Below are 27,709 nucleotides of genomic sequence, written 5' to 3'. Positions count from 1 at the left end.
TCCCAATAGGGACTTGTTTGGTACCTATTTTCCCCCTCCTCCTCCTCCTCTTCTCTTCTTCTCCCTCCTTCAGTTGAACACTATCCTTCTATTATTTATTTTTTGTCTGTGTTGAACAACTGTTCAATGTACCACCCCTACACCCAATATAACTTGCTAGTTAGTATTTGTTTTTTAATTGTTGATATTTTGGATCACTCAGAAAACATTGTGCTTTTTGATGAGAAAAAAATGCAACTTTAGCAATTTATGAATTACTTTTTTTTTTTTTTTATATTGTAGGTTGATATGATAGTGGTAACAGATGGAAGCAGAATATTGGGTCTTGGAGATCTTGGTGTTCAGGGCATTGGAATTGCAATTGGGAAGCTGGATTTATATGTTGCTGCTGCTGGGATAAATCCACAAAGGGTAAACTATAGATTTTCCAGTTTATTACAAATATCCTATGTGTTTTACATTTTCTGTAAATGTTCCCTATTTTTGTTTTCTTGATTCTTTACACCTGTCCACCACACTAAATACCCATGAAAACATCTACTGGAATATTGAGATGAAAAAAGTGTCCCAAGTTTACTTTACCATGCCACCATGTTTTCTCTCAACCAAAATCTTGACATACTATTTTTGTCCAGACAGTTGTTTGCTTATTCTCCATCCTCAACCTTTTTTTCCAATTGTTAATCCCAGTTTCCCCACTTAAGTTACAAATAGGTTGGCAGATCATCATTCCTACCTAATATTTCTTCCACATCCCACCTATGGTGTTTGCTTTTGTTAGAGTTGACTAAACAGGGGCATTTGAGTCTTTTCCATTTCAGTAATGTATGAGTTGTATGCCTCCTGTCTAGATAGGGGCATTTATGTCCTTGTACACTTATTTACTAAGTCTAAATATATGGTCGACTGGATTAGACTCTTGGTCTTCTCAGTTTGACACTTTTTATCCTTTCTTCTTCTCCTCTCTCTCTTCTTTCTCTCTCTTCTCAGTCCGGCTGAACACTAACATGGTATCAGAGCGCCAATAATAGAAGTTGACTGCAGCTTTCTTCTCTCCTTTCTTTTCAATTTTTTCTGGTGTAAGAAATCTGGGTTAGAGGACTGCGAAGAAACCCTGGTTTCTGTAGCAACATCTAGGGTTTCGGTGGGTTAACTTCTGGTGACAGTAGATGACTGCAGCAGTTCGAGCGAACAAGAATTTTTTTTTTGTGTGTGTGAACTGCTGTCACTTTGCGTGACAGCTGTGGTGGTCGAGTAGGTACAGTAGTGGTGGTCTGAACCCTCTAATGAGCAGTTTCAAGAGGGATTCTCTATGTTTTCAAATCTGCCTGTTCGCAGATCAGTGGTGTTCAAAGTGGCTGAATGCATGCCAGGGCAAGCTCGTGGTGACTGTAGGTGTGCTGGTGTGGAATTTGAAGAACAGTAGTGTAGTGGCTGAAACTTCTCTTTTGTGTGTGTGACGGGCAGAACCAGTTTCATAGATTGAGATGGCGTCGGTGGGTGATTCGAGTGATTACCAGAAATCGAGTGTGATGATCTCCTCTGATTTTTTTAAGTGTCCAAATGACATCCGTCAAACTCAATGGTGAAAACTATGTTCCATGGGCCAAGTCGGTGGAAGTGTTTCTGAAGGTTAAGAAGAAAGTGAAACATGTATAGGAGGAGAAACTGCGTGCTGATTCCCTGGGTTTTAGTGATTGGGAGCAAGAGGATGCTCAGATCATGACGTGGTTGTGGAACAGTATGGAGCCTAAAATCAGTGTTAACTTCATGTTTTTAGATACAACAAGGGATATATGGGAACATGCCAAGAAACTTTATTATGGACAAGACAACACTACAAGGGTTTATCAGCTTTATCAAGAATACCTTAGTTTGCAATAAGGAAATCGGATTCTTGAAGAATATTATGCCAATATGAAAAATCTTTGGAATGAACTTAATGTCTAGCATCCCTTAACACCGGACGTTAAAATTCAGCAACAACAAAGGGAACAACTAGATGTTACATGGTTCTTGGTGGGACTGAAAGCAGAGTATGAATCTGTCAGAGCACAGATATTGGGGGGGTCTGCTCTCCCTACTCCAGAAGAAGTTTTTTGCCCGTCTCCGTAGGATACCTCTTAGCCCCGCAGAGAGTAACATAACTTCTGACAGATCAGCAGTGGTTAGTACTCGAGGTGGTTCTTATGGGCACAGAGGAGGTGGCCGTACAGTTAAGGGAGGCCATGGTAATCCTATGGCTGGTCGTACCAGTGGAGGAGGCCGTGGCAGAGGAAAGGGGAACACAACAAGGAAGTTCACACTATGGGAGATGACACACAATTAACTTTTGTTATGATTTACATGACCCACAATCCACATGGGCTAATCATGCAACTGTTGGTGGTAGTGAAGTCAGGGATACTCAACCAGTTGATCCAACATCTTTTACAGCCACAACCTCTTTTGGGAAGGAGATGATGAGTATTCCCAAAGAGGAACATGAGAGATTTCTTCAGACCACTTCACATCAGAACACCACCACCCTTGCTCATTCAGGTATAGCTTGCCTAGCATCCAAACCTTCACCCTAGATAATTGACTCTGGAGCCTTTGATGACATGACCAGCACTCCAGGTATGTTTTCCTTCCTTTCTCCGACCTCTACATCAAATAATGTTACGCTTGCCAATGGATCTACTTCCCCCATCTATGGTGTTGGTAATGTTACCACTGCATCTCTATCTTTGTCTTCTATCTTATACGTTCCCAAGTTTCCTTTAATCTTATCTATTAGTAAACTAACCAAATCCCTCAATTGTTCTATCATATTTTACCCTTCCTCTTTTGTTTTTCAGGATCTAACGACGGGGAAGAAGATTGGTGGAGGGCATGAAGCTAGCGGATTGTATTATCTTGACAGTGGAGGCTCTACAGTTGCGCTTCAAACCTCCTTGACTCCTCTTCAATGGCATTGTAGACTCGACCATATATCTCTTAAAGCTCTCAAGCTTCTTGTTCCATCATTGAGTCATTTGTCGTTTTTGTAGTGTGAGTCATGTTAGTATGGGAAACACCATCGGGTTTCCTTCAGTCCTAGAGTTGATAGTCATATGCTGAGTCTTTTTGATTTAGTTCATTCAGATGTTTGGGGTCCAATTAGAATTGAGTCGTACAATGGTTATAGATATTTTGTTACCTTTGTTGATAACTGTTCAAGAATGACATGGCTTTATTTAATGGAAGAAAGAAGTGAATTATTTTTCATTTTCCAAAAATTTCATGCTAAAGTGCACACTTAAGTTGGTGTTTCACTTAAAATTCTTCGTTCTGACAATGGTAGAGAGTATTTTCTTTCTTCCTTTCAGCAATACTTGGAACAACATGGTATAATTCATCAGACATCTTGTGCCCACACTCCTTAGCAAAATGGGGTGGCTGAGAGAAAAAACCGACATCTACTTGAAACAGCTTGCTCTCTTCTTCATCATATGAATGTTCTTAAATGATTCTGGAGTGATGCGGTCCTTATTTCTTGTTTTCTCATTAATCACATGCATACATTCATTCTTGATGGTCGTTCTCCGTTCTCTACCTTGTTTCCTACTTTGTCTCCATACCCCCTGACCCCTAAGATCTTTGGGTGTGTGTGTTTTGTTTAGAATCTTGGTCCTGGTTTAGACAAGTTGGATGCTCACTCCATTAAATGTATCCTCCTTGGCTACTCTAAGACCCAGAAAGGGTATAAATGCTACAACCCTATTACTCGGAAATCCTTTGTTTGTCTTGATGTTACATTTTTTGAATTGGTGCCTTACTTCTTTGGTTTTGATATCCATCATTTGCCTACAGAGGTTTCTCTTCCTCTTTCGGTTGATAATTCCATTCCGGTGGTTCCCCTTGTGCCTGAGTCTCCCCCATTGCCATTGCCAGAGCGTACTGAAAGACCACCAATTTGTCAAGTGTATACTCATCGACAAAGACTAGCACCTCCACCACCTTCTACTTCGGCGGCAGATCCAACCCCTTCCACAACTGAATTGGCTTCTAATCTTGACCTTCTTATTGCTTTGCGGAAAGGTAAACGTAGTTGTACGCTACATCCCATATCCAATTATGTTTATGTATCTCACCTTTTTGCTTCCCATCACCAGTTTATTACCCTGTTCTCCTCTGTATCCATACCTAAGGATGTTCAGGAGGCTCTTACATTGCCAGGGTGGCGAAAAGCTATGGAAGAGGAACTCTCTACTCTTCATCACAATTAGACATGGGAGCTCACCACTCTTCTCTTAGGTAAGCATGTTGTTGGTTGTAAATGGGTATATGTTGTTAATATCTACTAGATGGGAGAGTGGAGCACCTGAAAGCTTGTTTAGTTGCAAAAGGGTACTCTCAATTTTATGGTGTAGACTATGTCGAAACCTTTTCTCCAGTGGCAAAGATTGACTCTGTACTTGTGTTGATTTCCTTAGCTGTCATGCATGATTGGCCTCTATTTCAGCTTGCTATTAAAAATGCATTTCTCCATGAGGATCTTCTAGAGGAGGTGTACATGGAGCAACCACTAGGGTTTGTTGCTCAGGGGGAGGATGGTAAGGTACGTAAGCTCAAGAAAGGGATTTATGGGCTCAAACAGTCTCCCTGTGCTTGGTTTAGCAAATTTAGTGAGGTGGTGAAGGAGTTTGGAATGAGACAATGTCAAGTTGATCATTCAGTATTTAGCTATGACTATGGCCGTGAAGATCTTGCTGGTAGCTTATGTGGATGACATAGTCATAACTGGCAGTGATAGAGTTGGGATTGATAGATTGAAGACTTTCCTACAAGATCACTTTCAGACAAAAGATCTTGCGAAGTTGAAGTATTTCCTGGGTATAGAATTTGCTAGATCAAAGCAAGGCATAAACCTATGTCAGTGGAAATATGTACTTGACCTGTTGGAAGAAATAGGGTTGCTAGGTGCTAAACTGGCTGAAACTCCCATGGAACTGAATGTGAAGTTGGGAAGTGACACAGGTGAATTGTTTGATAACCCTAGAAGGTATAGAAGGCTAGTGGGAAAACTGAATTATCTGACTATCACTAAGCCTGATATCTCATTTGTTGTCAGCATGTTAGCCAGTTTATGTAGAGTCCTCAGGTACCTTGCTGGGATGCAACTCTTAGGATTGTGTGGTATTTGAAGGGGGCTCTAGGTCATGGGTTACTGTACAAGCTAGGAGGTGATCTTGAAATAGTTGGATACACCGACACAGACTGGGCTGGATCTGTATCAGACAGAAGATCCACTACAGGTTATTGCACCTTTCTTGGAGGAAATCTTGTGATTTGGAAGAGCAAGAAGTAGATTGTGGTAGCAAGGTGCAGTGCATAAGTAGAATACAGGGCCATGGCACACATTGCATGTGAACTAGTGTGGTTGAAGAATCTATTGCAGGAAATCGGGTTCTCAATAAGCAAACCTGTGAAGCTATACTGTGATAATCAGGCTGCAATTCACATATCATCCAACCCAGTTTTCCATGAGAGAACTAAACACATAGAGGTAGATTGTCACTTTGTAAGGGAATAGGTCATCAATGGTGTGATAAGGACAGAGCATGTGAGAATAGGTTATCAATGGGCAGATCTGTTCACAAAAGGGTTGAGTTCAGGAAGAGTGAGCTACATATGTAACGAGCTAGGATTATATGATATATATTCTCCAGGTTGAGGGGGAGCGTTAGAGTTGACTAAACAGGGGCATTTCAGTCTTTTCCATGTCAGTAATATATGAGTTATATGCCTTCTGTCTAGACATGGGCATTTCTATCCTTGTACACTTATTTACTAAGTCTAAATATATGGTCGACTGGGTTAGACTCTTGGTCTAGACTCTTCTTCTTCTTCTTCTTCTTCTTCTTCTTCTTCTTCTCTCTCTCTTCTTTCTCTCTGTTCTCAGTCCGGCTGAACGCTAACAGCTTTCTTGACAGTCCTGCGATGCAACATGGTTGTGGTTTTGTTTGATGAATCTTTAGAACTGCCTTCCATGCTAATGTTTTTTTTTGTAGTAAATAAAAAATAAAAAAAGAAAAGAAAGTAAATTGCATACGTGGAAAAAAGGCATGCTTGAAATGCTTGGCAGCAAACTTTTCTACGGGCGGGAATACATGTATTGGTTCACTTGGAAAATCATTCTCTACTCTATATCAGTTGTCTCATGTTATACTGTTTTTCTGGAAACCATAGATGGTTTTATATTTGATTGATTACAAATTTATTAAAAAACAAAGAGGCAAAACATGCCAAGATATGTGAGAAGAAAAAGAAGAAAAATAGAGACAAGAGCAAAAAAAAAAATAATGAAAAAACTAACCCCATGACCAACATACACTTCTTCCCAAGTTCCACTGAACCAGAAAAGAACTTAGTTGAATCACCTCAAGTCACTGCCCCAAAAAAAAAGGAAAGAAAAATAAGCATGTTAACTGTAGAGAACACAGATGTGGGCCCCACGGCTGTGGTCCCCACTGTGTTTGTATGACAGCACATGTAACCTTTGATTAGTTTGTCAGTGTTAGTTGGTAGTTATCTTAGACAGCTTGTTATCTCAGTTATTTATTTGTTTTATTTGCCATGTAAGCATTAAGGGCAACTCTGTCCTTTCCTACATTTAGTGAACACAAACTATAAATATTGAGAGAGTGGCGGCGGAAGATTCATTCGATCTGTCTCTCCTTTCAAAACCCTTGTGTACTTTTGCTTCTTCTCCTTTCTTCTCCCTCTTTCTTCTACTTTTCTCAATCCGAAATCTGTTGGAATTCAAGATTGACTGTAGTCTTGATCGACTACTTGGTATCAGAGCCTATCTAGGGTTTCTCATGTGAGTCTAGTCCAGCCGACCACATGAGAACTGTCTAGGACTGGAAGCTTACAAAGGACTGTTCGTTGGCTGATTCTTGGAGGTTACCAGAAAAGTTTAGCAGTTGTTCGAAGACTTGTCGAGGCTTGCAGAGTGTGTTGGTAATCAGGAAGAATCAGAGGAGGTTAGGGTTCAGGCCACGATTGAAGGTAGCTATCAGAGTTCTTTGGGTAAGTCTTTATTTTTCCCTTGAGATTGCGGTCAGTCAAGATAGGTTGGACCTATCTAGGAGGAGCGGCCGAACTCTCCTATTTTCTCTCAGAGGTGATCAGTTTTTTTAGGGTTTGTCATTAACCCTATGGCTAGACTTGAAGACTTGACTGTGAATTCTTTTGGAAAGTGCGGCTGAGCACTGTTTATGTTCTCACAAAGGTCTTCCTAACCCTACGATTAAAACCCTAATTCTGCCTCAGCATTACAGATTGCTTTCTAAGTGGGTTTCAGACCTGTTTTTGGCTTCCGAGCCTGTTTTGGGGGTGAGAACTGTTATCGGACTGCATATATTCTGATTGCCGATTGGTTTCAGATCAGATCTGAACTGATTTCATACAGATTTCTGATTGTGATCGATTGTTTAAGTGTTGTTTTTTATTGCAGTAACCCTAATAGTTCTTAACTACTGATTCTTGACCAAGAATGGAGTTAAAAAATCAGGGAGGTGTTTTTGGGAACAGCAGTTCTGGTAGTATGTCTGAGACTGCGTTTCAGATTACAACTGTGAGATTTGACGGATCCAACTACTTGGAATGGGCCCAATCAGCCATGATGGCCATTGGGGGAAGGGGAAAACTTAGCTACCTATTGGGAGATGTGAAAGAACCTCCCAAGGAGGACCCAATGTATACCAAGTGGGTTCAAGAGAACTACTTGGTTATGACATGGCTGTGCAACTCTATGCAGCCACATATCAGCCGAAATTACTAGTGGGCAAAGACAACCAAGGAGATGTGGGATGTCATGAAAGAGACCTACTCCCAACCCCTTAATGTTGCTAGAGCCTATGAACTGAAGTGTGAGGTGAATAACCTTAAACAAGGAGAGAAACCAATCTCTGTTTATTTCTCTACCTTGAAATCCCTGTGGCATGAAATTGACCACCTGGAGACTTTTGAGTGGGAAAGTCCAAAAGATGCACAGACCCATAGAAAGCAAATCGAGGCCAATAGGGTGCTTGAGTTTCTGGCTGGCCTGAATTCAGATTATGACATTGTGAGACAGCAGATACTGACAAGAGACAGTGTGACCCTATCTCAAGTATACTCCTTGGTGCATAGTGAAGAGACCAGGAGAAAGGTTATGATGCAACATCAGCCCTTTCCCCCAGCCCTGGCAGCAGTTAAACCTAAGTCTGGGGGTGATACAGAAAGGGACATGAAGAAGGAAGGTAAACGGGATCTAGCATGTGAACATTGTAGGAAACCCAAGCATATGAAAGATACATGTTGGAACTCCACCCTCATTTAGTCCCAGCAAAACTGAGGAATAAAAAGGGTAATGCTCATATGGCTGTGAATACTGATTTTGCATCCTCGTCAGGCACAAAAGGCATGCCCCTAGATACCTTAGCTGCTGTTCGGGCTGCCCTAATATAGTTGGAAAAGGAGGTTGGGAATTCAGCTCAGTCATCTCAGTCACCATTAGCCCCTGCCACATCTGCGTTTGCTCATTCAAGTACTTGGGCCTCAACCTACCATGCTTCAGCTCCAAGTTACACTGAAAACTGTTGGGTAATAGACTCAGGTGCATCTGACCATATGACTAGCTTGCCATCATTGTTCACTACTTGTCACTTATCTTTTGGTAGAGATAAAGTATCCATTGCTGATGGCTCTCTTGTTCCCATTTCTAGCAAGGGTGACATCAAGTTATTTGATACTATCTGTTTATCCTCAGTCTTGCATGTTCCTAAATTTGATACTATTTTGCTTTCAGTCAGTAGTATTACCAAACATCAGAACTGTTCAGTAACCTTTTTCCCTGACCGATGTGTTTTTCAGGACTTGGAGACGAGGAAGGTGATTGGGACTGGCCGTGAGACGAATGTGATCTATCTGCTTGGAGAGAGTTCTCATTGGAAAGAGCCAGTGGATAAGAAGTCTTTTGTTTCTCAGTTTGTGAGTCCGGTTATGCTTTGGCATAATCGATTAGGTCATTTATCTTTTCAGTTTTTGAAGAGTCTGTTTCTTACTTTATTTGAGTCTGTTGAGATGTCAAATTTGAGATGTGAGAGTTGTGAGCTTGCCAAACATTGTAGAACATCTTATTCCTTGAGTAATAAAAGAAGTAATAATTCTTTTGATATTGTGCACACTGATGTTTGGGGGCCATATCACATCCCTTCTATGGGTGGGTACAAATATTTTCTGTTGTTTGTTAATGATCATACCCGTTTTTCTTGGGTCTACCTTATGCGTTCTCGAGATGAGGTTCCCGCTCTGACCCAAAACTTTCATCAGATGATTTTAACCCAGTTTGGGGTCAAAATCAAAGTCCTCAGATCTGATAATGCAAAAGGATACTTTGCTAAGCCACTGACCTCTTATCTACTTGATCATGGGGTTATTCACCAGAGCACTTGTCCTCATACACCACAGCAGAATGGGGTTGCTGAGAGGAAAAATAGGCACACTTTGGAGGTGGCTAGAAGCATTATGTTTACCTCCAATGTGCCTATTCGTTTCTGGGGTGATGCTATTCTCACGGCAGTGTATCTCATTAATCGGGTTACTTCACGGGTTCTTGATATGAAGCCTCTGTTTACCCTTCTATACCTAGACGAGGAGTTGTTTACTGTTCCTCTTAAAACCTTTGGTTGTACCTGTTTTGTTCAGCTTCTTGGTCCTCATCATTCCAAATTTGACCCTAAGGCCTCCAAATGCATTTTTCTCAGTTATGCACAAACTCAAAAGGGTTATTGCTGTTATGATCCTATTTCAGGGAGGAGATTTGTCTCGATGGATGTCACCTTCTTTGAGGAGGCACCCTATTATCCTAGGGTTTCTCCTCAGGGGGAGAGTAGTGAGAATTTAGGTCTTTTTCCTTAGGGGGAGCGCAACAGTGAGAGTGGGGTTAACTCATCTGAGGTTGTTCCTTTACCCATTCCATTGAGTGATGAAGGCTGTAATGGTGAGGGTTGTCAAAGGGATTAGGAGTTGAAAGTCTATCACAGACGATGCAGGCAGGTTGATCTTGGTCATCAGCAGTCCAGGCCAGCTCTAGTTCCTTCTGCAGATCCAGATCCAGGTACTACAGTCCCAGGGCCCACTGAGATACCTTCCACTGTTGCTACTTCCCCTCCTTCTTCGGATGACCTTGACCTCCCTATTGCGGTCCGTAAAGGGAAACAACGTTGCACCACATCCACAACTCACTGCATTTCCCAGTTTCTATCCTATGATCGCCTGTCTCCCTCTTACAGGTCCTATCTCACTTCCATTGCTAATATCCCTATCCCTAGAATAGTGCAAGAAGCCTTATCAAATCCAGAGTGGAAAGGTGCAATGAAAGTTGAAATGGATGCCCTTTTGAAAAATAATACTTGTGAGCTAGTTAACCTACCCAAAGGAAAGAAACCGGTTGGATGTAGATGGGTATTTACTGTGAAACATAATGCTGATGGCTCCATTGAAAGGTACAAAGCCCGGTTGGTTGCAAAAGGGTTTACTCAAACTTATGGTATAGACTGCTTGGAGACTTTTGCTCCAGTAGCCAAGATGACCACTATTCGAGTTCTATTAGCCTTTGCAGCAAGTTACTCTTGGCTCTTGTTCCATATGAATGTTAAAAATGCCTTTGGCCTTACTTGCTGTATATGTGGATGATATTGTTGTGACAGGGAATAATAATAGTGAGATTGAGTCCCTCAAACAGTTCCTTCATCAAGAGTTTGAGGTGAAAGATCTTGGTGCACTGCGGTATTTTTTGGATATTGAGGTTGCTAGATCTAAACAGGGGATCTTTATTTCGAAAAGGAAGTATGTTCTAAATCTATTGGAGGAAACTGGAAAGTTAGGTGTCAAGCCTGCCGATACACCCATTGAACAGAATCACAAGATCAGTGCAGAGGGTGGAGAGCCTCTTGAAGACAAAGTTATGTTCCAACGGTTGGTTGGAAAGCTTCTATATCTCTGCCTCACACAGCTAGACATCGGTTATGCAGTCAGTGTTGTTAGTCAGTACATGCATTCACCTAGAACTACACATCTTCTTGCAGCTGAGAGAATATTAGCATATTTGAAGAGATGCCCAGGTAGAGGTATACTGTTCAAGAACAATAATCACATGAAGGTGGAGGTCTATACAGATGCTGATTGGGCTGGGAGTGCTGATGATAGGAGGTCTACCTTTGGATATTGTGCCCTTGTAGGAGGTAACCTTGTCTCTTGGAGGAGTAAGAAACAAGTTGTTGTTTCCCGCTCTAAGGCCGAAGCTGAATACAGGTCAATGGCTAACGGAATGGCTGAAATCCTATGGCTGAAGCCACTACTTGAAGAGTTGGGTATTGATTATGAGAAGCCCTTGATGCTGTATTGTGATAATCAGGCGGCTATTAATATAGCTCACAATCCGGTGCAGCATGACAGAACTAAACATATCAAAGTTGATCGACACTTTGTCAGAAAAAGGGTTTCATCATAAGAAGTGTGTCTCCCGTATATTATCTCCAACATGCAGCTCGTAGATCTTCTCGCCAAGGCCGTTCCAAGGAAGAAGTTAGAGGCAGACCTATTCAAGTTGGGAATGACAAATATCTATTCCCAACTCGAGGGGGAGTATAGAGAACACTGATGTGGGCCCCATGGCTGTGGTCCCCACTGTGTTTGTATGACAGCACATGTAACCTTTGATTAGTTTGTCAGTGTTAGTTGGTAGTTATCTTAGACAACTTGTTATCTCAGTTATTTATTTGTTTTATTTGCCATGTAAGCATTAAGGGCAATTCTGTCCTTTCCTACATTTAGTGAACATAAACTATAAATATTGAGAGAGTGGTGGCGGCAGATTCATTCGATCTGTCTCTCCTTTCAAAACCCTTGTGTACTTCTGCTTCTTCTCCTTTCTTCTCCCTCTTTCTTCTGCTTTTCTCAATCCGAAATCTATTGGAATTCAAGACTGACTGTAGTCTTGATCGACTACTTTAACTAACCTAAGAACACTCACCCCATGGCCAACAAACCCAGCAACCACCTGCCTCTGGGGGAACAAAGCAACCCTCAACCATTAAGCAACAAGAATACCCAATGGTAACCATCACTTTTATATATTCTTAAATGATTACTGTTTTAAAGTCCAGCTTGTAATTTCTCTGCATATTCTTAATGTAACCATCAGATCCTTTAAGGACCTGAATTCAAATTACTTTTCTGGTGCTTAAACTAAAAATTTTAACAGATATTCAATTCCCAAGTGATTCATTCCATGAAGTTCTTGGTGCTTATGCTTTACTGGTTTTGTTTTTCTTTATCTTGTACTCTCTCGTGTCCATAGATTACTGGCTTCTATTAAGGAACAAAATGTGGGTCATAGCTGATATTTTTCTATTAAGTATAGTCAAATTTCAGATTTGTAATTCCTTATGTCAGTAGGTCTCTATCCAGGGAAGTTATTAAGTGTTTCTTTTTTTCCTTATAGGTACTTCCAGTGATGATTGATGTTGGAACTAACAATGAAAAGCTTCTTGAAGATCCCCTATGTAAGAGTTCTATGTACCATGTCTATAAAACCATACAAATATCATGCGTAACTAGATATTGAATTGATTTTAAATAAGTAACTTCCACATTTGGCACTAATTATTCCCATATGGAGTACTCAAAGGGTAATGCTATTCGCATTTTCTATATTCACTGTCAGAGAAAATAAAGTGTCTTGATTATTGTGTTAAAGTTAAAAGCTTTTATATGGTACTGAAACTCTTAGATTTATATTTGATTCTTGGAGCAGATCCAGAAAGTACTGTAGAAGCTACTTCTTTAATGGCTTGAAAATGGTATATAAGAAGTTGTCCTTGCCTATGCAAATAATATTCCTCAATATATTTCCTATCCAATTCCTTAGTTTCCACTTCCCATATTAGATTTCCTCTGCAAGTTACTTAAATATACAATTAAAAGATTTGAGCATATTTCCTAGATTTCCTGTATAATTAGAATGCACCCAAGTTTGTGCATGAGAGTTCCTTATGTCTAATGTTTAACCACATAATGCATTTTTCAGCCATTTACATCAACATTTATTTCTAACAATCCGATATTTCCTTTCATTTTTAAATTTCTAATTTCTTTTTTCGTAAATAGACCTGGGATTGCAACAACACCGCCTTGATGGTGAGGAATACCTTTCAGTTATTGATGAGTTTATGGAGGCTGTTTTTACTCGTTGGCCACATGTGATTGTGCAGGTAAGTTGATTAACATGCATGGTGGTTTTCAATTAAATGGGACTTCAAATTACTAACAGAACTTGGATACATGCAGTTTGAAGATTTCCAAAGTAAGTGGGCCTTCAAATTACTGCAGCGCTATAGGCATACCTACCGAATGTTTAATGATGATGTTCAGGTAGTCCATTGTATATAATAGCACTGTATGATTTATGCACTGGAATTCAATATATCTGTTTCACTTTTTTATCCTCAACTTCCAAGAAAAAATTTAATCACCTTCCGGTTACTAGTTGAACTACTTGCAATGATAACAAGAGGTTCATAATTCATACTGATAGAAGACAAGGTATTCATGGCCATTGTTCAAATCATTTATGATTTTTCTATTATCATGTTGTATTAAACTTGTAAAGGTGGGAAAATCAGGGATAAACTGTATTCTACTCCCAGGGGTCTGTAATCTTTTCTAGATAGAGAGAGACGAGAGAGAGGAGAAGAGAGAGGAGAGGAGAAGTGAAGGGAGAGAGAGATATTCGATTGGGAAACAAAAACTATAGCTGGCGGCACCCAGCTTATCTTTTATATTAACTTAATATAAAGAATGAGAAAATTACAATTATGCCCCTGGCTACACTCTACTAACAAACAAGTAAGAAGACAATAAAAGACACTGGCTGACAGCATGCTACTAACAACTGTAAAATAACAAAAAATAAACAACCCTCACAACTCTCCCCCTCAAGTTGGGCTGAATATGTCTATCATGCCCAGCTTGCCACATAACTCATTGTGTCTTGAGTATGGAAGTCCTTTTGTAAGGACATTAGCAAGTTGTTCCTCGGAGTTGACATAAAGGGTGCAAATTTCACTTTTTTCCAATTTTTCCCTTATGAAGTGTTTGTCCACTTCAATGTGCTTGGTCCTCTCATGTAGGATAGGATTGCTGGCGATGTTTATGGCTGCCTTGTTGTCACAGTAAAGAGACATAGGGTTATGAACAACAACTCCAATCTCCCCTAGAAGGTTTTTTAGCCAAAGAACTTCAGCCACCCCATGTGCCATAGCTCTATATTCTGCTTCAGCACTTGACCTTGTTACCACACTTTGTTTCTTGCTTTTCTAGGTCACTAGATTTCCTCCCACAAAGGTGCAATATCCACTTGTGGACTTTTTGTCATCCACAGACCTGCCCAATCAGCGTCTGTAAAGACTTCCACTTTTAGGTGATTATGTTTACTGAATAGTAGACCTGTCCCCGGATACTTTTTTAAGTATCTTAGGACTCTCTCTACTACCTCCATGTGTAGTTTCTTAGGAGAGTGCATGAATTGGTTTAGGACCCCAACTGAATAGGCAATGTCCAGATGGGTCATGGACAAATAAATCAACTTTCCCACTAATCTTTGGATCTATTTCACATCTTTCAGAAGTTTACCATCATAGTCACCCAATTTTTGATTGACATCCATAGGAGTATCTATTGGCCTTGCGCCTAACTTGCCTATGTCTTGTAACAGATCAAGGTTGTACTTCCTTTGAGAAATGAAGATGCCCCTTTTTGAGCGGGCAACTTCAATTCCAAGAAAATGCTTTGGAGGACCTAGATCTTTCACTTCAAATTTAGATGCAAGGAGTTGTTTCAACTTTTGTATTTTTGAACTCTAATTTCCTGTAAGGTTGATATCATCCACATACACTATCAATACAGTAACCTGTTCCCGACATCTCTTCACAAAGAGTGTGTGATCCGACTGACATTGCTTGAACCCTACTTGCTGAACTGCCATATTAAACTTACTTAACCAAGCACTGGGAGATTGTTTTAAACCATAAAGAGACTTTCTCAGCTTGCACACCTTATTTTCACTTTCCTTGGCACATAATCTATGGGGTTGAACCATGTACACCTCCTCCTCTAGGTCATCATTTAAAAAGGCATTCTTTATGTCTAGTTGATGCAATTCCCAGTCAAGGTTAGCAACTAATGATAGAAGAACTCAAATTGAGTTCATTTTAGCTATTGGAGCAAATGTCTCATCATAGTCAACCCCGTACACTTGAGTGTACCCCTTGGCTACTAATCTTGCTTTGTACCTTTCAATTATCCCGTACACTTAAGTGGGTGTTTAACTATAAACACCCACTTACACCCCATAGTAAGTGCAGGGGTATCAATAGGTGCAATAGGGTTTGAACTTACCTCCTGGGAGTCTGACGGTGTCGGTTGCTCAATGTTTGGAAGCTCCACATTTCTGTCACATTGCTGATCTCTAGGCATGTATGTTGGAAGAAACAAAAGGGGGCAAGGTTCGGAATAGAAGGAAGAGAGACTTGGTGGACCTAAACCTGCTTTTCCTCTTCCACACTACTCTCCTCCTAAGGAGAAGCAGGGAAGAACGGTTCAGACTCAAGAAAGCACACATCCATAGAGACAAAAGACTTATTTTGAGAGGAGGGATACCCCAAAGAGATACAAGGAATGGACCGAGGGTCTAACTTCCCACGAGACGGAGACAAATCATGGACAAAGGCACGGTAACCAAATACTCTCAAGGGAATGGAAAATAAAGGAGACTGAGGGAACAACAACTGATGAGGGGCCATGTAGTTCATCACTTTGGAGGGCATGCGGTTGATGACATAAGCAGTTGCAAGTATAGCATCCAACCAAAACCTTTTTGGAACATTCATGTGTAACATCACCCACAAGCTACCTCAAGGAGGTGTCTGTTCTTTCTTTCTACAACACCATTTTGTTGTGGTGTTCTTGCACATGAGCTCCTGTGAATAGATCCTTGGGAGGCAAAGAACTCATTGAGCTCACCATGAAAGTATTCCTTTGCATTATCTGATTGAAAGATCTATATTTCAACATGGAACTGCATGAACACCATCCTCTGGAAGTCTTTCACAATCTTTGGAACTTCATCTCTGCTACACATGGGAAATACCCATGTATAGCGAGAGAAGTCATTGATCAATGTGATAAAGTACTTATATCCTCCCTCGGAGATTATAGTAGTAGGCCCCCATACATCAGGATGCACAATATGAAAAGGAAAGCCGGATCATTTATTACTTGAATGAAAAGTCGTTCTACATTGTTTGCTCAATTGACATGTTTGGAACTGGAAATTTGACATTGAACATGACTTAAATAAACTAGAAACAAAGACTTTACTATTTCAAATGAAACATGACCTACCAAACTATGCCACATAAAAATTTGACTCTTATTCAACCTAAAAGCTTAAGCTGTTAAGTGAGGTCCTTGAATAGGTTTTATTCTCTAACATGCCCCTTCACACGAAAGCCCATTGGGCTTGAAGCGTGAATAGCACAGGCCCACTCATACCTTGTGCTAAAACTTAATTAATTATAATGGGGGTAATGAGAATCGAACACTAGACCACTTGGTCAAAAGTGGCTTTGATACCATGTAGTCTTTTTTGGATAGAGAGACGAGAGAGAAGAGAAGAGAGAGGAGAGGAGAAGAGAAGAGAAGGGGGAGAGAGAGGTATATTTGATTGGGAAACAAAAAACTATAGCTAGCGGCACCCAACTTATATTTTATATTAACTTAATATAGAGAATTAGAAAATTACAATTATGCCCCTGGATACACTCTCTACTAACAAATAAGTAAGAAGAAAATAAAAGATATTGGCTGACAACATGCTACTAACAACTGTAAAATAACAAAAAATTAACAACCCTCACAACAGGATCGAAGTGGGAAAACCTATGAAGCTTAGAGATAATCTTAGTGGAAGGTGACTTGAGCATTGGTTAAATGCCTTCTTGAGGCTAACTTTGCACATGATGCCAGCATGGCCTTCTCTTAGCTTGGAGTCGGTGACTTCGTTGGCAATGGGGACTCCATTGAGCAACTGTCTTCCTAGGACAAAAACTCCTTGGGATTTGAGGGTGATGAAGATGGAGTTTAGACTCTATCAAGGGAGGTAGTATTATGAAAATCTTTTAGTCCCTTAATGATGTCATCTTTAATAAAGTTCCAACATTCTTGTAGAAAGAGATGAGCAAGGTTTAAAATGTCGATGTCGATGGAAATGTCGCTTACCAAAATATAGGACATATGTCGAAAATGTCGAGGGGAAATATTATAAAAATTAGAGACATTGTGGAAATATTATGAAATATGTGGAAGCATTAATACATATTTCTAGGCTATTATCTTTATTCCTAACCATTATATAAAGCTAAGAAACTATGATCAATAACAAATTAGTAAATGACGATTTACTGATTTATTATGCATTTTGATGTTTTTACAAGGTTATCTGATATTTTCTTTTCTTATTTTTAATTCTGATTTATAATAAATTCTAATATATTTATTTCACACTAGTCAATAGAGATACAATTTATTCTGATTTTTTAAATAATAAAGTTATAATACATTACGTTTTATTATAAATTTAATAAACTGATTCTCGTTTTGGTAGTATTAACTATTAAGATTATGATAAATTCTGATTTCTTATAAAACTTAATGAATTTATTATGATTTTTAATACTAAATTTATAATAAATTATGATTTAGTATAAAATTTAATAAATTTATTCTCATTTTTATATTAAATTTATAATATGATTTATTATTAAATTTATAACAAATTTTTTTTATTTTAATTATGATTTAATATAAAATTAATTTATTCTTTTGTTTTTATTTTTTATAAATATTTTATTTGAAATATTAAATAGAATTTATTAATGGAAAAATTTATATTAATGTATTGTATTATATTAAGATAACATACTAACATATTATATTATTAATGTACATTAGTTGACATCCTATTGACATAATAGGAAAAACTGTTTTTTTTTTGTAATTTGGACCGATTTGGTTGACATTTCTGAAATATAGGAAATGTCGACTGAAATAATGTAATTTTTATATTACCATCCATTTTCATGTCGGTGAGCCTCGACATCGACATATATCGGGCGACATTAGCGAAATTTCATGACATTTGAAACAATGGAGATGAGGAGTCCCTCTTCTTTTGTCCTGGGACTAAAAGATTTCTTGTATAATTTGATTGCTGCTGATTTAATTCATTCCTCTCCAACCACCAAGTTTACCTTTACGCTCATAGTATTAATGGAGTTGATGGCGTTCATCAGCAATTGGTGCTTTAAGTCATTCACAAATCACAAGTTTGAGTTGAATGTATTATACTTTATGTTTAGGGCTTATAATAGTATATCTTTATGCTTGGCTAAATTCATGATTCAGTGTATTTAACCACAGGGAACAGCAGGAGTTGCAATAGCCGGTCTTTTGGGAGCTGTGAGAGCACAAGGAAGACCAATGATAGACTTTCCAAAGCAAAAGATTGTTGTTGCTGGTGCTGGAAGGTTTGATACACAATTCATTTTTGAAATGAGATCTTCTAGTAGTGTTACTTGGCATGTCCTAGATTCCAAGTGTCTAGTAAACCTCTTGAAATCACAATATGGGGACATGACCATATAAAATGTCAAAGCCATCATCATCATCATCCATTTCTTATCCCAACTAGATGGGGTTGGCTACATGAATCCTGTTTTGCTAATCCATTCTATGTATAAAATGTAAAAGTAACTAATACAATTTAAAAGCAATATATAAGAACAATAAAACAACTTTCAAAATTAAGGTTTTTAAAAGCCTTTTCACCTCTCTTTCACACGAGAAATTGGATCTGAAGAAACCTTCTTATTCAAATTATACCATTCATAAAATTCATAGATATGGGTACAGGTGGAAGATCAACAATAATATAAGGATCCAATTCGTCATTTACCAAAATTTTGATATGGATAACATTGATATTATGCTTTAAGTTCCATTTTATTAATATTAAGCGTAGTTCCTGTGTTTGAATCTTATCTATTTTAATCTAACTTATCTACTGTTGCCAATGTCCCTCACAACATTTGAATGTTGGAACACAGAGTTTCAGACCTGTAGAATGAGTACAGTTTCCTAGTTCCTCAGTTGGCAGATCTCATCTTACATGCTTTCTTGTGTTGGCAATTTATATGGTTTGTGTATTTTTGTGATATGTAATATTATCTTGTCTAGAAATTTGTGAAAGAAAAACAAAAACAGAAAGAAAGAAAGTTTTAATTTAGCATAAAATTGGAATAAGACTTTTTTACCATTACACCAAGTAATGGCCCCTAAGATTGGAAATATTATTCCAACTTCATATTGTAAAAATCTGCAAAAATAGTCATATGTTATATAGGTAATGGACAAAAATTGTTACTTTAAAAGTCCTATGCAATCTCAGGTGTCAATACCAATATCAGTACTCTTAAGGGACCATTAAACCTAAAAGTTTAAGCTGTTAGGTGAGGTCCCTGAATAGGTTTTTATTTTCTAGCACACCCCTTCATGCAAAAGCTCATTGTTCTTGAAGCGTGGACAAGCACAGGCCCACCCTGAAAATTGATCATCCAATGATCATACTATGCGAAAAATCCCAACAATGAGAGAGGTAGAATTTCAAAAATGAACACTAATGCTGAAATAGCACATATGAGAAAACCGGTTTTTCTCATTGGACCGATTGGGTTATTGGACCATGAAAGATCAAATCTTTTGAGCCAAGATTGGGTGTATTACCTGAATTTGATGTCCACAAGTGTAGAAATCGAAGTGGTGTTCACACCCAAGCCTGAATCTTCCTGGTACACTACAATGAGTTGAAGATGGTGCAACTCTATCCTTGCAGTCTTGGAATTCTTTCTCCAGAATTTACATTGGCAAAGGCCCGACTTTTCTCACATTTTGGGTGAAGTTTTTGACCCAAAACAGATCTAGAATAGTCCCAGAAACAATGGACAATAGGTCTAGTCCAATGGGGTTCAAAAACCCTAGTCAAAAGGTCTCACAATGGTGGGATTGAATTCAACTAGTAAGGGAGAACTTGCATGGTTCGATCCCTTCTAATTCCTCCCTATTTATAGACTTGGGAGGGCTGCAAGATCCCTCTCCTAATTATTTTCAACTCCTAACTTATTTAGGATAAGATTAGAAAGAGTCTAGTTCTCTTAAATCAACCATTAGTTTGGAATCCATCTAACTCGTCAAACTAGTTAAATCCTAGTCTTACTAGATTTATCTAGCACATATTTTGAGTAGGACTCATATGTAAGACTCTTAATTATCCATTATCACTCTATTAATTCCGGAAAATATTTATCCAATTAGGAGATTACAGTTTGTATGGTGTGGGACCCACAACTTGATGGGAGAGTCAACATGCCATATGCTTTATACAAGCTAGTGGGGTCGGCCACTTAAGTTTTAATTAGTCTTATAGGTTAATTCGACCATAGATATTTTGGGTTTAAGAGGTCAGTCCCATTAAGTTTCTAAACACTTAAAACCACTTGGAACCTTACCTTCCTAAAGGTCCAAGTCTATTGGTTCAGAGCCCATTATGTAATAATCAAGTCAAAACAGCCTAATTAATCACTTGCAATCAATCTCTCTGCTAGAAACACTTGACACCACAATGAGGGAAGGACATTTTCCCTCTTTGTCTTTATGACATGGTGTCGAACTCCCAACACCATTGGATCCTTCATTGAGCATAAATAATCCTATTGCTAGATGATTCAAGACTCTAAGGAGGAAGTTGTACAAAATGTTATCTATATCTTAACACAGTAGTAGATCCTATCACATTGATCATCAATCGGCATACTATCCTTGAATGTCCCAACATACCTAGATATTTAACCCCAGAAGGATCTCATTGGTTGGTGTATCAAAAATAGACAAGTCTAATACTCAATCTGATATCAACATCAAGTCTAGGGATTAAAAGCAACACCCAGTTGTTTCACCTGTCAAAAAGTCCAAGAACATGTTGGGTTTGGTCCAATTCTATGTTTCTTGTAAACACTCATCCTTACATCTTAGGTCACAACCCATGTAGCTAAGACCCATTGCTCCAATTCTATGTCAGGATAGACTTCCCTGCGTGTATCTACTAGTTTTAAAGTTTTAAGTCCATATTATAACAACATGTAGTCTCATACATAATGCTTATATGAACTGAGGGTATTATGTAGAACAACCCGATGACACATGAAATATGCATTCTTTTATTCATAACAAAAGTATGTACAGTACATTAGTTGGAGTTGAGGGCATACACACTGTCTAATAGCTCCCACCTGCACTCAGGTCCAATATGGCATAATTGTAGTCCCATACCATCTACATGTTTTTCAAACACTTCTTGTGTAAGTGGCTTTGTCAATGGGTCCACCACATTTTCCATTGATGATACTTTCTGAATCCATATATCTCTACGTTCTATGATCTCCTGAAAAATGTGGTATTTGAACTTTATATGCTTTGATTTCGAGTGTGCTTTAGGCTCCTTGGCTTGAGCAATAGCCCCTGTGTTGTCACACAACTAGGGGATGTGGGGTGATATGGTGGTGACAATTCGAAGCACTTGGATGATCTTCATCCAAACAGCTTCCTTAGGAGCTAGTAAAAAACTTAAAATATTGGATTCTGAATTTCACAAACTGGAGGGAAAAGGAAGGATAGGAAGATGGAGAAGGCAGCACACGAAGGATCAGGGGATTTTGCAGAGATAGGAAGATGGAGAAGATCGATCAAGGTGGAGTCAAAAGAACTGCTGTTGGAAGAGGTCTTCCACCAAAAAGAGTTAACAGTGAAGTTCAGGGAAGGTAGATGAGGAAAAGTTTACCATGTTGGGGCAGCGATTGCTTGGTTTCAATGTTTTCTTGATGGAGCAGCTAATGTAAGTTGGTTAGCAGAATGGAAACAATATTTCAGACTATCAAATAAAACCTACATGGTGAACAGAAAAAGAAACTCAAAGGGTTGGTTCATAACATTGGAAGAGAGGTTTGACAAAGGGAGAAAATAAATAGTTATCATACCAGAAGGCAAAAACCTGGAAGGATGGACTGGGATAGCCAATGAACTGTATCAAATGGTGACCAAGATTTGGATGACAGAGAGACAGAAACAACAGGAGTTTCAGAAACAAATTGAGGAAAGAAATGAAAGATTCGGTGACCCCTGGTCTGGTGGTCGCATGCTCCTCTAATCACTGGAGGATTTTGGTGGGAGCAGGGACAGATGAATGGAGGAAAAGGATGGTGCTAGTGGCTGATAAGGGAGTAAAAGACTGGAAGGAAGTTTTGAAGGCAGTTGCAGGGGAGATAGGCATTGATAAGGAGGCAAGTCTATTTCCGTTTGAAGAGACAAAATCCATTCTTGATACAGGCGACTAGGACATAAGAGCTTCAAAGCAGTGGTCGTTGATGGAAGCCTCACACAGGTCCAGAACTGGAGCCCGGTTTGTAATGAAGTCGCAGTCCAAGATGGGTGCACTCGGCTGAAACTTGTAGGGCTTCCTTTCAACCTCTGAATGGACTCTCTTCTTGAACAAATTGTTCAGAGTCTAGGAGGCGTGCTGGTGGAAGCAAACAAGAGTAACCTGGGTGCTGTTGAGATTCAGATTGCTGGAATCCAACATGAAAACTTGCCTAGATTTTTTGAAATCTGGTCAGATGGCGTTTGGTATAGGGTGTGGGTGGCATCAGAAGTTGAACAGGCGTGGTGGGGAAGAACTCTCAAGGTTGAAGACGATGGTGAGCTGGCAGGGTGGTGGACATGTGGAGGTATGAGAATGGGTTATGAAAAGGAGCTGCAGGAGGAAACCATGAAAGCATTTATTCTCTTGGATGGGGAATACCAAGCGACAAAGTTCGCCTTTAAGTAAGCTAATTCAAATTGTTTTGAATTAAACAAAGATAAGGCCGGCCTGGTCTGAACCGATTGAGTCTCTGGGTGGATAGACCACTAAATCAGGCCGCAGTTTAAGTGACCCACATGATAACTTAAAATATCACGTGGGCCGGGGCAAAGGGAAAGGAAAAAAAAAGCACTAATGTAGACAGACCATATGGTCTATCTTCTTCCACAGTCGCGAGATTTCAAAGGAAAAAGCTGCAGCGGCAGAGAGAAAGAGTGCAAGGTGACCTACAATGGGTGCTATGCCGAAGTCATGAGGACCTTAGCTCATTGTGACGTTCCTTGGAGAAACTGAACCCAAGGTATTTAAGAGAGAGAAAGGAAGAAAGGGAGGTGTTGGACGAAGGATGGGTGGACTGTGCAGTAAACGATGAAGACTCAGACGACAGTTCGGGTGAGGGTACCAGCAATGGAAGTGTGAATGATGATGGTGAGTGTGATGTAGGTGATTTGGGGTTGCTGAACATTGCAAGTCTATTCCAGGGGGACATAGAGGAGAAACGGAGATTTAATCCCAACGGCCAGAGAAGTCTGATAGATGTTGGAAGAAGTCCTAGGTCTGTCGAAGTAAATGAGGTTGAAGATGATAGTCGGAATAACCCTTCCCCAAGACTTTGGGTTGTGCAAGGCGCAAAAGAAGGGGTAAACCGGGAGAACTTGAGGTTGAGCTGGAATACACCAATAAGGGATAAACAAAGGGTAGAGAGGACAGATTGCCATGTTGCCCAAAGGACAAAAATGCTTACCAACCAACTCAGGGTAGAGAGGACAGACTGCCATGTTGCCCAAAGGACAAAAATGCTTACCAACCAACTCAGGGAGACAGATATTTACCAACCTTCTGAACAAGAAAGAGAGGCTGGGAACAGTTTCCCATGTCCTCTTCCATCTTTCCAGTCAAACCCAAGTAACCAAGTGAATCCAGTTTGTGCTACTAATTTGTTTTCTGTGTCCTACTCTCCATGTTCCGTTCCCATTCCAAGTCTTGCATCCCTTGCATGTGCATCCAACCAAGGTGGTGGGTCTTCAATGTTTAGGGAGAGGGGATTGAAGGACTGTGGGGAGGTGCTGGAAGGAAGGTATAGGAATGAGAAGGTGTGGGAAATTATTGAGAATTTTTAGTGAAGTTAAACAAAATATGATGTGGAGGAAGGATATAGAGGAGAGAAGAGGGGAGGGGTTAGTTGGAAGGGGAGAAGAAGAGGGGAGAAATGGAGGGGAATACTTAGAGAGGATAGGGGTGGAGGGATCTAATAGAGAGGACTTGATAGCAGAATTTGTGGGGAAGCTGGGATATAGAATGGAAGATGAATGTTTTGAAATGTGGTTTATAGAAGAAGAAGAAGAAGGTAATTAAAATAATGAAAAGGAAACTGAGCAAAGTTGAGAGACTGAAAAGAGATGTGGAAGGTGACAAGAAATTCGGGGTAAAGGGAGATAGAAGGAAAAGGGGGAAGTAGTAGTTTTTAAAAAAAGGGGAGTTAAAAAAGAAGTGACCATGAAGATAATGAGTTGGAATATGAGGGGTATAGGAAGTGTGAGGAAACAAGCAACCATCAAGGAGGTAATAAAGAGGTATGACCTAGACATTATACTAATGCAGGAGTCCAAGAGAATGGATTTTAATAACAGATGGGCAAGGAGTATTTGGAAAGCCAGGCTGGGTGGCTGCTCCCTCTTAGGGTGTTTCAGAGGGGATAGTGACAATGTGGAAGAGGGATGTGGTGGAAGGTTTGGAGGAACTGATTGGAAAGTACTCAATCTCAATGAAGTTTAAGCAACAAGAGGATAATTTTGTGTGGGTGCTCACAAATGTTTATGGACCAAATGATTACAGAGAAAGAAAGGAGTTGTGGAAGGAACTGGCAGGTGTTAGAGGGCTATGGGATGGGCCTTGGTGCGTAGGTGGGGACTTCAATGTGATTAGATTCACGGAGGAGACCAACAATGCTAATCAAAGGGTGGCATTTAGTATGAGGAAGTTTAACTAGTTTGTGGATGCCTTTGAACTCAAAGAGTTACCTTTAGCCCATAAGACATTCACTTGGTCAAATCTCTAATCGAGTCCCATATGTTCCAAGCTGGATAGGTTTTTGTTCTCTTTGGATTGGGAAGAACACTGGGTAAATTTAGATTCTAGGGCTCTTCCTAGATTGACCTTTGACCATTGGCCTATAGTGATTTGCAAGGAGGAAAGGAGGAGTGGTGGACCTACCCCCTTTAGGTTTGAAAATATGTGGTTGTTCCACCCTGGGTTCACTGAAAGAGTAAGGGAGTGGTGGAATGAGTGTAACCTAGTGGTGGAATGGGAGGGAATGAGGTTTCATAAGAAGCTACAATTTATGAAAGCAAAGATCAAGGAGTGGAATCAATTGGGGTTTGGATGGTTAGAAGAAAGAAAAAGAGCATTAATGGACCAAATTAAGAGCCTTGGCTTGAAAGAAGAAAGGGGAGATTTTGGAGAGGCAAACAAGGAACAAAGAAGAGGTTTGAGAAGTCGGCTTGAGGATTGCCTACATAAGGAGGAAATTAGTTGGAGGCAAAAATCTCCATGTAAATGGCTACAAGAGGGAGATAGGAATACCAACTTCGTTCACTCCTTGGCAAATGGGAGGAGAAGGAGAAATTTTATCTCCTAATTGGATGTGGATGGAGTTGAGTTAACACAACGAGATGAGATTGCAAGAGCATTTGTGAGACACTTCAAATCCATTCTTAGAAGGCCAATAAGTAAGGGGGTGTGGTTATAAGGCTTGGACTGGCTAGAAATAGGGTTTGGTAATAGAAGAAGGTTGGAAAGAAGGTTTGAGTTGGAAGAGATTAAGGAGGCTGTGTTCTCTATGGATAGAACAAAAGCTCCAGGTTTGGATGGCTTTGCAATGGCTTTCTACCAAGATTGTTGACATGGTGAAAGGTGACCTTCTGTTGCTGTTTGAGGAATTTCATAGGAGAGGAGTGGTTAACTCGGGTGTAAACTCCACCTTTTTAGCTTTGGTCCCAAAAAAGAATGATGCACTGCATCCCAAGGACTTCAGGCCAATCAGTCCAGTAAATAGCTTGTATAAGATCCTTGCAAATGTGTTGTCTCTGAGATTGAAGGAAGTATTGCCAGCTATCATTACACCAAATCAAGGAGCCTTTGTGAGTGGAAGACAAATTACAGATCAAATTCTAGTTGCTAATGAGAGAGTGGAGAATTTCAGGAAGGATAGGAAGAAGGGAGTGGTATGTAAGTTGGATCTGAAAGTCCACCCAACACCGAATCATGATAGAGTTCTAATAGGGTCTTTTGATGCATTGAAGTAGGAGAGAGGACAAATCTTCCTTTAAAAAATAAGTTTGGTCCCTTCATGATGTACCCTGGAGTGGAGGAGGGGTCTTGCAAATAGCTTTGCCGCACTTTTTTGAGGCTGGGGTCATTTCTGCCCTCCTCTCGCAGAGCTTCAAATTGAGGGTAATGGGGCTGAGGGTGTACTAACAGTGACAAATTGGCCTTCCGAGATAATGCATCCACAGCTCTGTTGGTGATTCCAAGTTTGTATTCAATTAAGAAAGCAAAGCCCATTAACTTCATTATCCATTTTTGCTGATATGGAGTGAGAGCCTTTTGGTCCAATATATACTTCAAGCTTTTCCAATCAGTCCGGATTGTGAACCTTCGACCCAACAAGTATGGTCGCTATTTATGGACTTCCATAACTATTGCCATCAGCTCCTTTGTGTATGTTGACTGATTCTGGGCTCTAGTGGAGAGGGCCTTGCTGAAATAAGATATGAGCTTTCCATTTTGCATGAGCACCGCTCCAACTCCCACACTTGATGCATGACATTCAACCACGAAGGTCTCTTCGAAGTTTGATAAGTGTTGAAACTGAAGAGAGGAGAGGAGACTTGTGTGTTTCGGCAATGAGGGTTTTGAGAAGAGTTTTCGAACAGTCTCTATCTCAGCCCTCTAACACTGTTTTATTAGATATTTTGAGTAATTACAAGGAGGCCCTTAGTTGGGCAGAATTTACAAAGAACTTAAAAAAATAACTTAACATTGACAGGATGGACCCAAAATAACAAGAAGAATAAAACAACCTATGGGCCATTCAGCCCATCTTCTCTACACTCCCCCTCGAGCTGAGCATAGATGTCAATCATGCCAAGCTTGCTGGTATCATGCTGAAGTTTTGCCTTGGGAATGCCTTTGGTAAGAAAATCTGCCAACTGTCCTTCAGATGTGATGAAAGGAAGACACACTTCACCCGAAGAGACCCTTTCCCTAATGAAGTGTCGATCAACTTCAATATGCTTGGTTCTATCATGTTGCACTGGGTTGTGAGCAATGTTGATGGCAGCCTGATTATCATAGTATAACATCATTGGCTTGTCATATTCAACTCCAAGTTCTTCCATCAAAGATTTTAGCCATAATAATTCAGAAACCCCATGTGCCATGGCCCTGTATTCTGCTTCAGCAGAAGACCAAGCAACAACAGATTGTTTCTTGCTTCTCCAAGAAACAACATTACCAGCTACCAAGCTGCAATACCCAGATGTAGATCTTCTGTCATCAATGTTCCCGGCCCAGTCAGCATCAGTGTAAGCTTCAAGTTTCATATGA

The 27,709-nt window shown here is 39.8% G+C and overlaps 1 protein-coding gene across 2 annotated transcripts in view; it reads left to right on the top strand.

Moving 5' to 3' along the window:
* The window catches only part of LOC148880709 (NAD-dependent malic enzyme, mitochondrial-like), a 139,585-nt gene that overhangs the window by 24,179 nt on the left and 87,697 nt on the right, over positions 1-27,709 (top strand). The window contains exons 5-9 of one of the 2 annotated variants that reach the window (XM_088962683.1): positions 283-411; positions 12,518-12,578; positions 13,183-13,286; positions 13,363-13,446; positions 18,553-18,659. In XM_088962683.1, coding sequence (XP_088818809.1) covers positions 283-411; positions 12,518-12,578; positions 13,183-13,286; positions 13,363-13,446; positions 18,553-18,659 — 485 coding nt within the window. The remainder of the gene's footprint in view (positions 1-282; positions 412-12,517; positions 12,579-13,182; positions 13,287-13,362; positions 13,447-18,552; positions 18,660-27,709) is intronic. The other variant, XM_088962684.1, reaches the window with a different exon arrangement.

This window comes from Nelumbo lutea, chromosome 1 (genome assembly GCF_056320005.1).
Source record: "Nelumbo lutea isolate HS-2025 chromosome 1, American lotus-T2T, whole genome shotgun sequence".
NCBI lineage: Eukaryota > Viridiplantae > Streptophyta > Magnoliopsida > Proteales > Nelumbonaceae > Nelumbo > Nelumbo lutea.
Note: the sequence above shows the minus strand (reverse complement) of the source record. Positions and strands in the feature narration are given on the sequence as shown.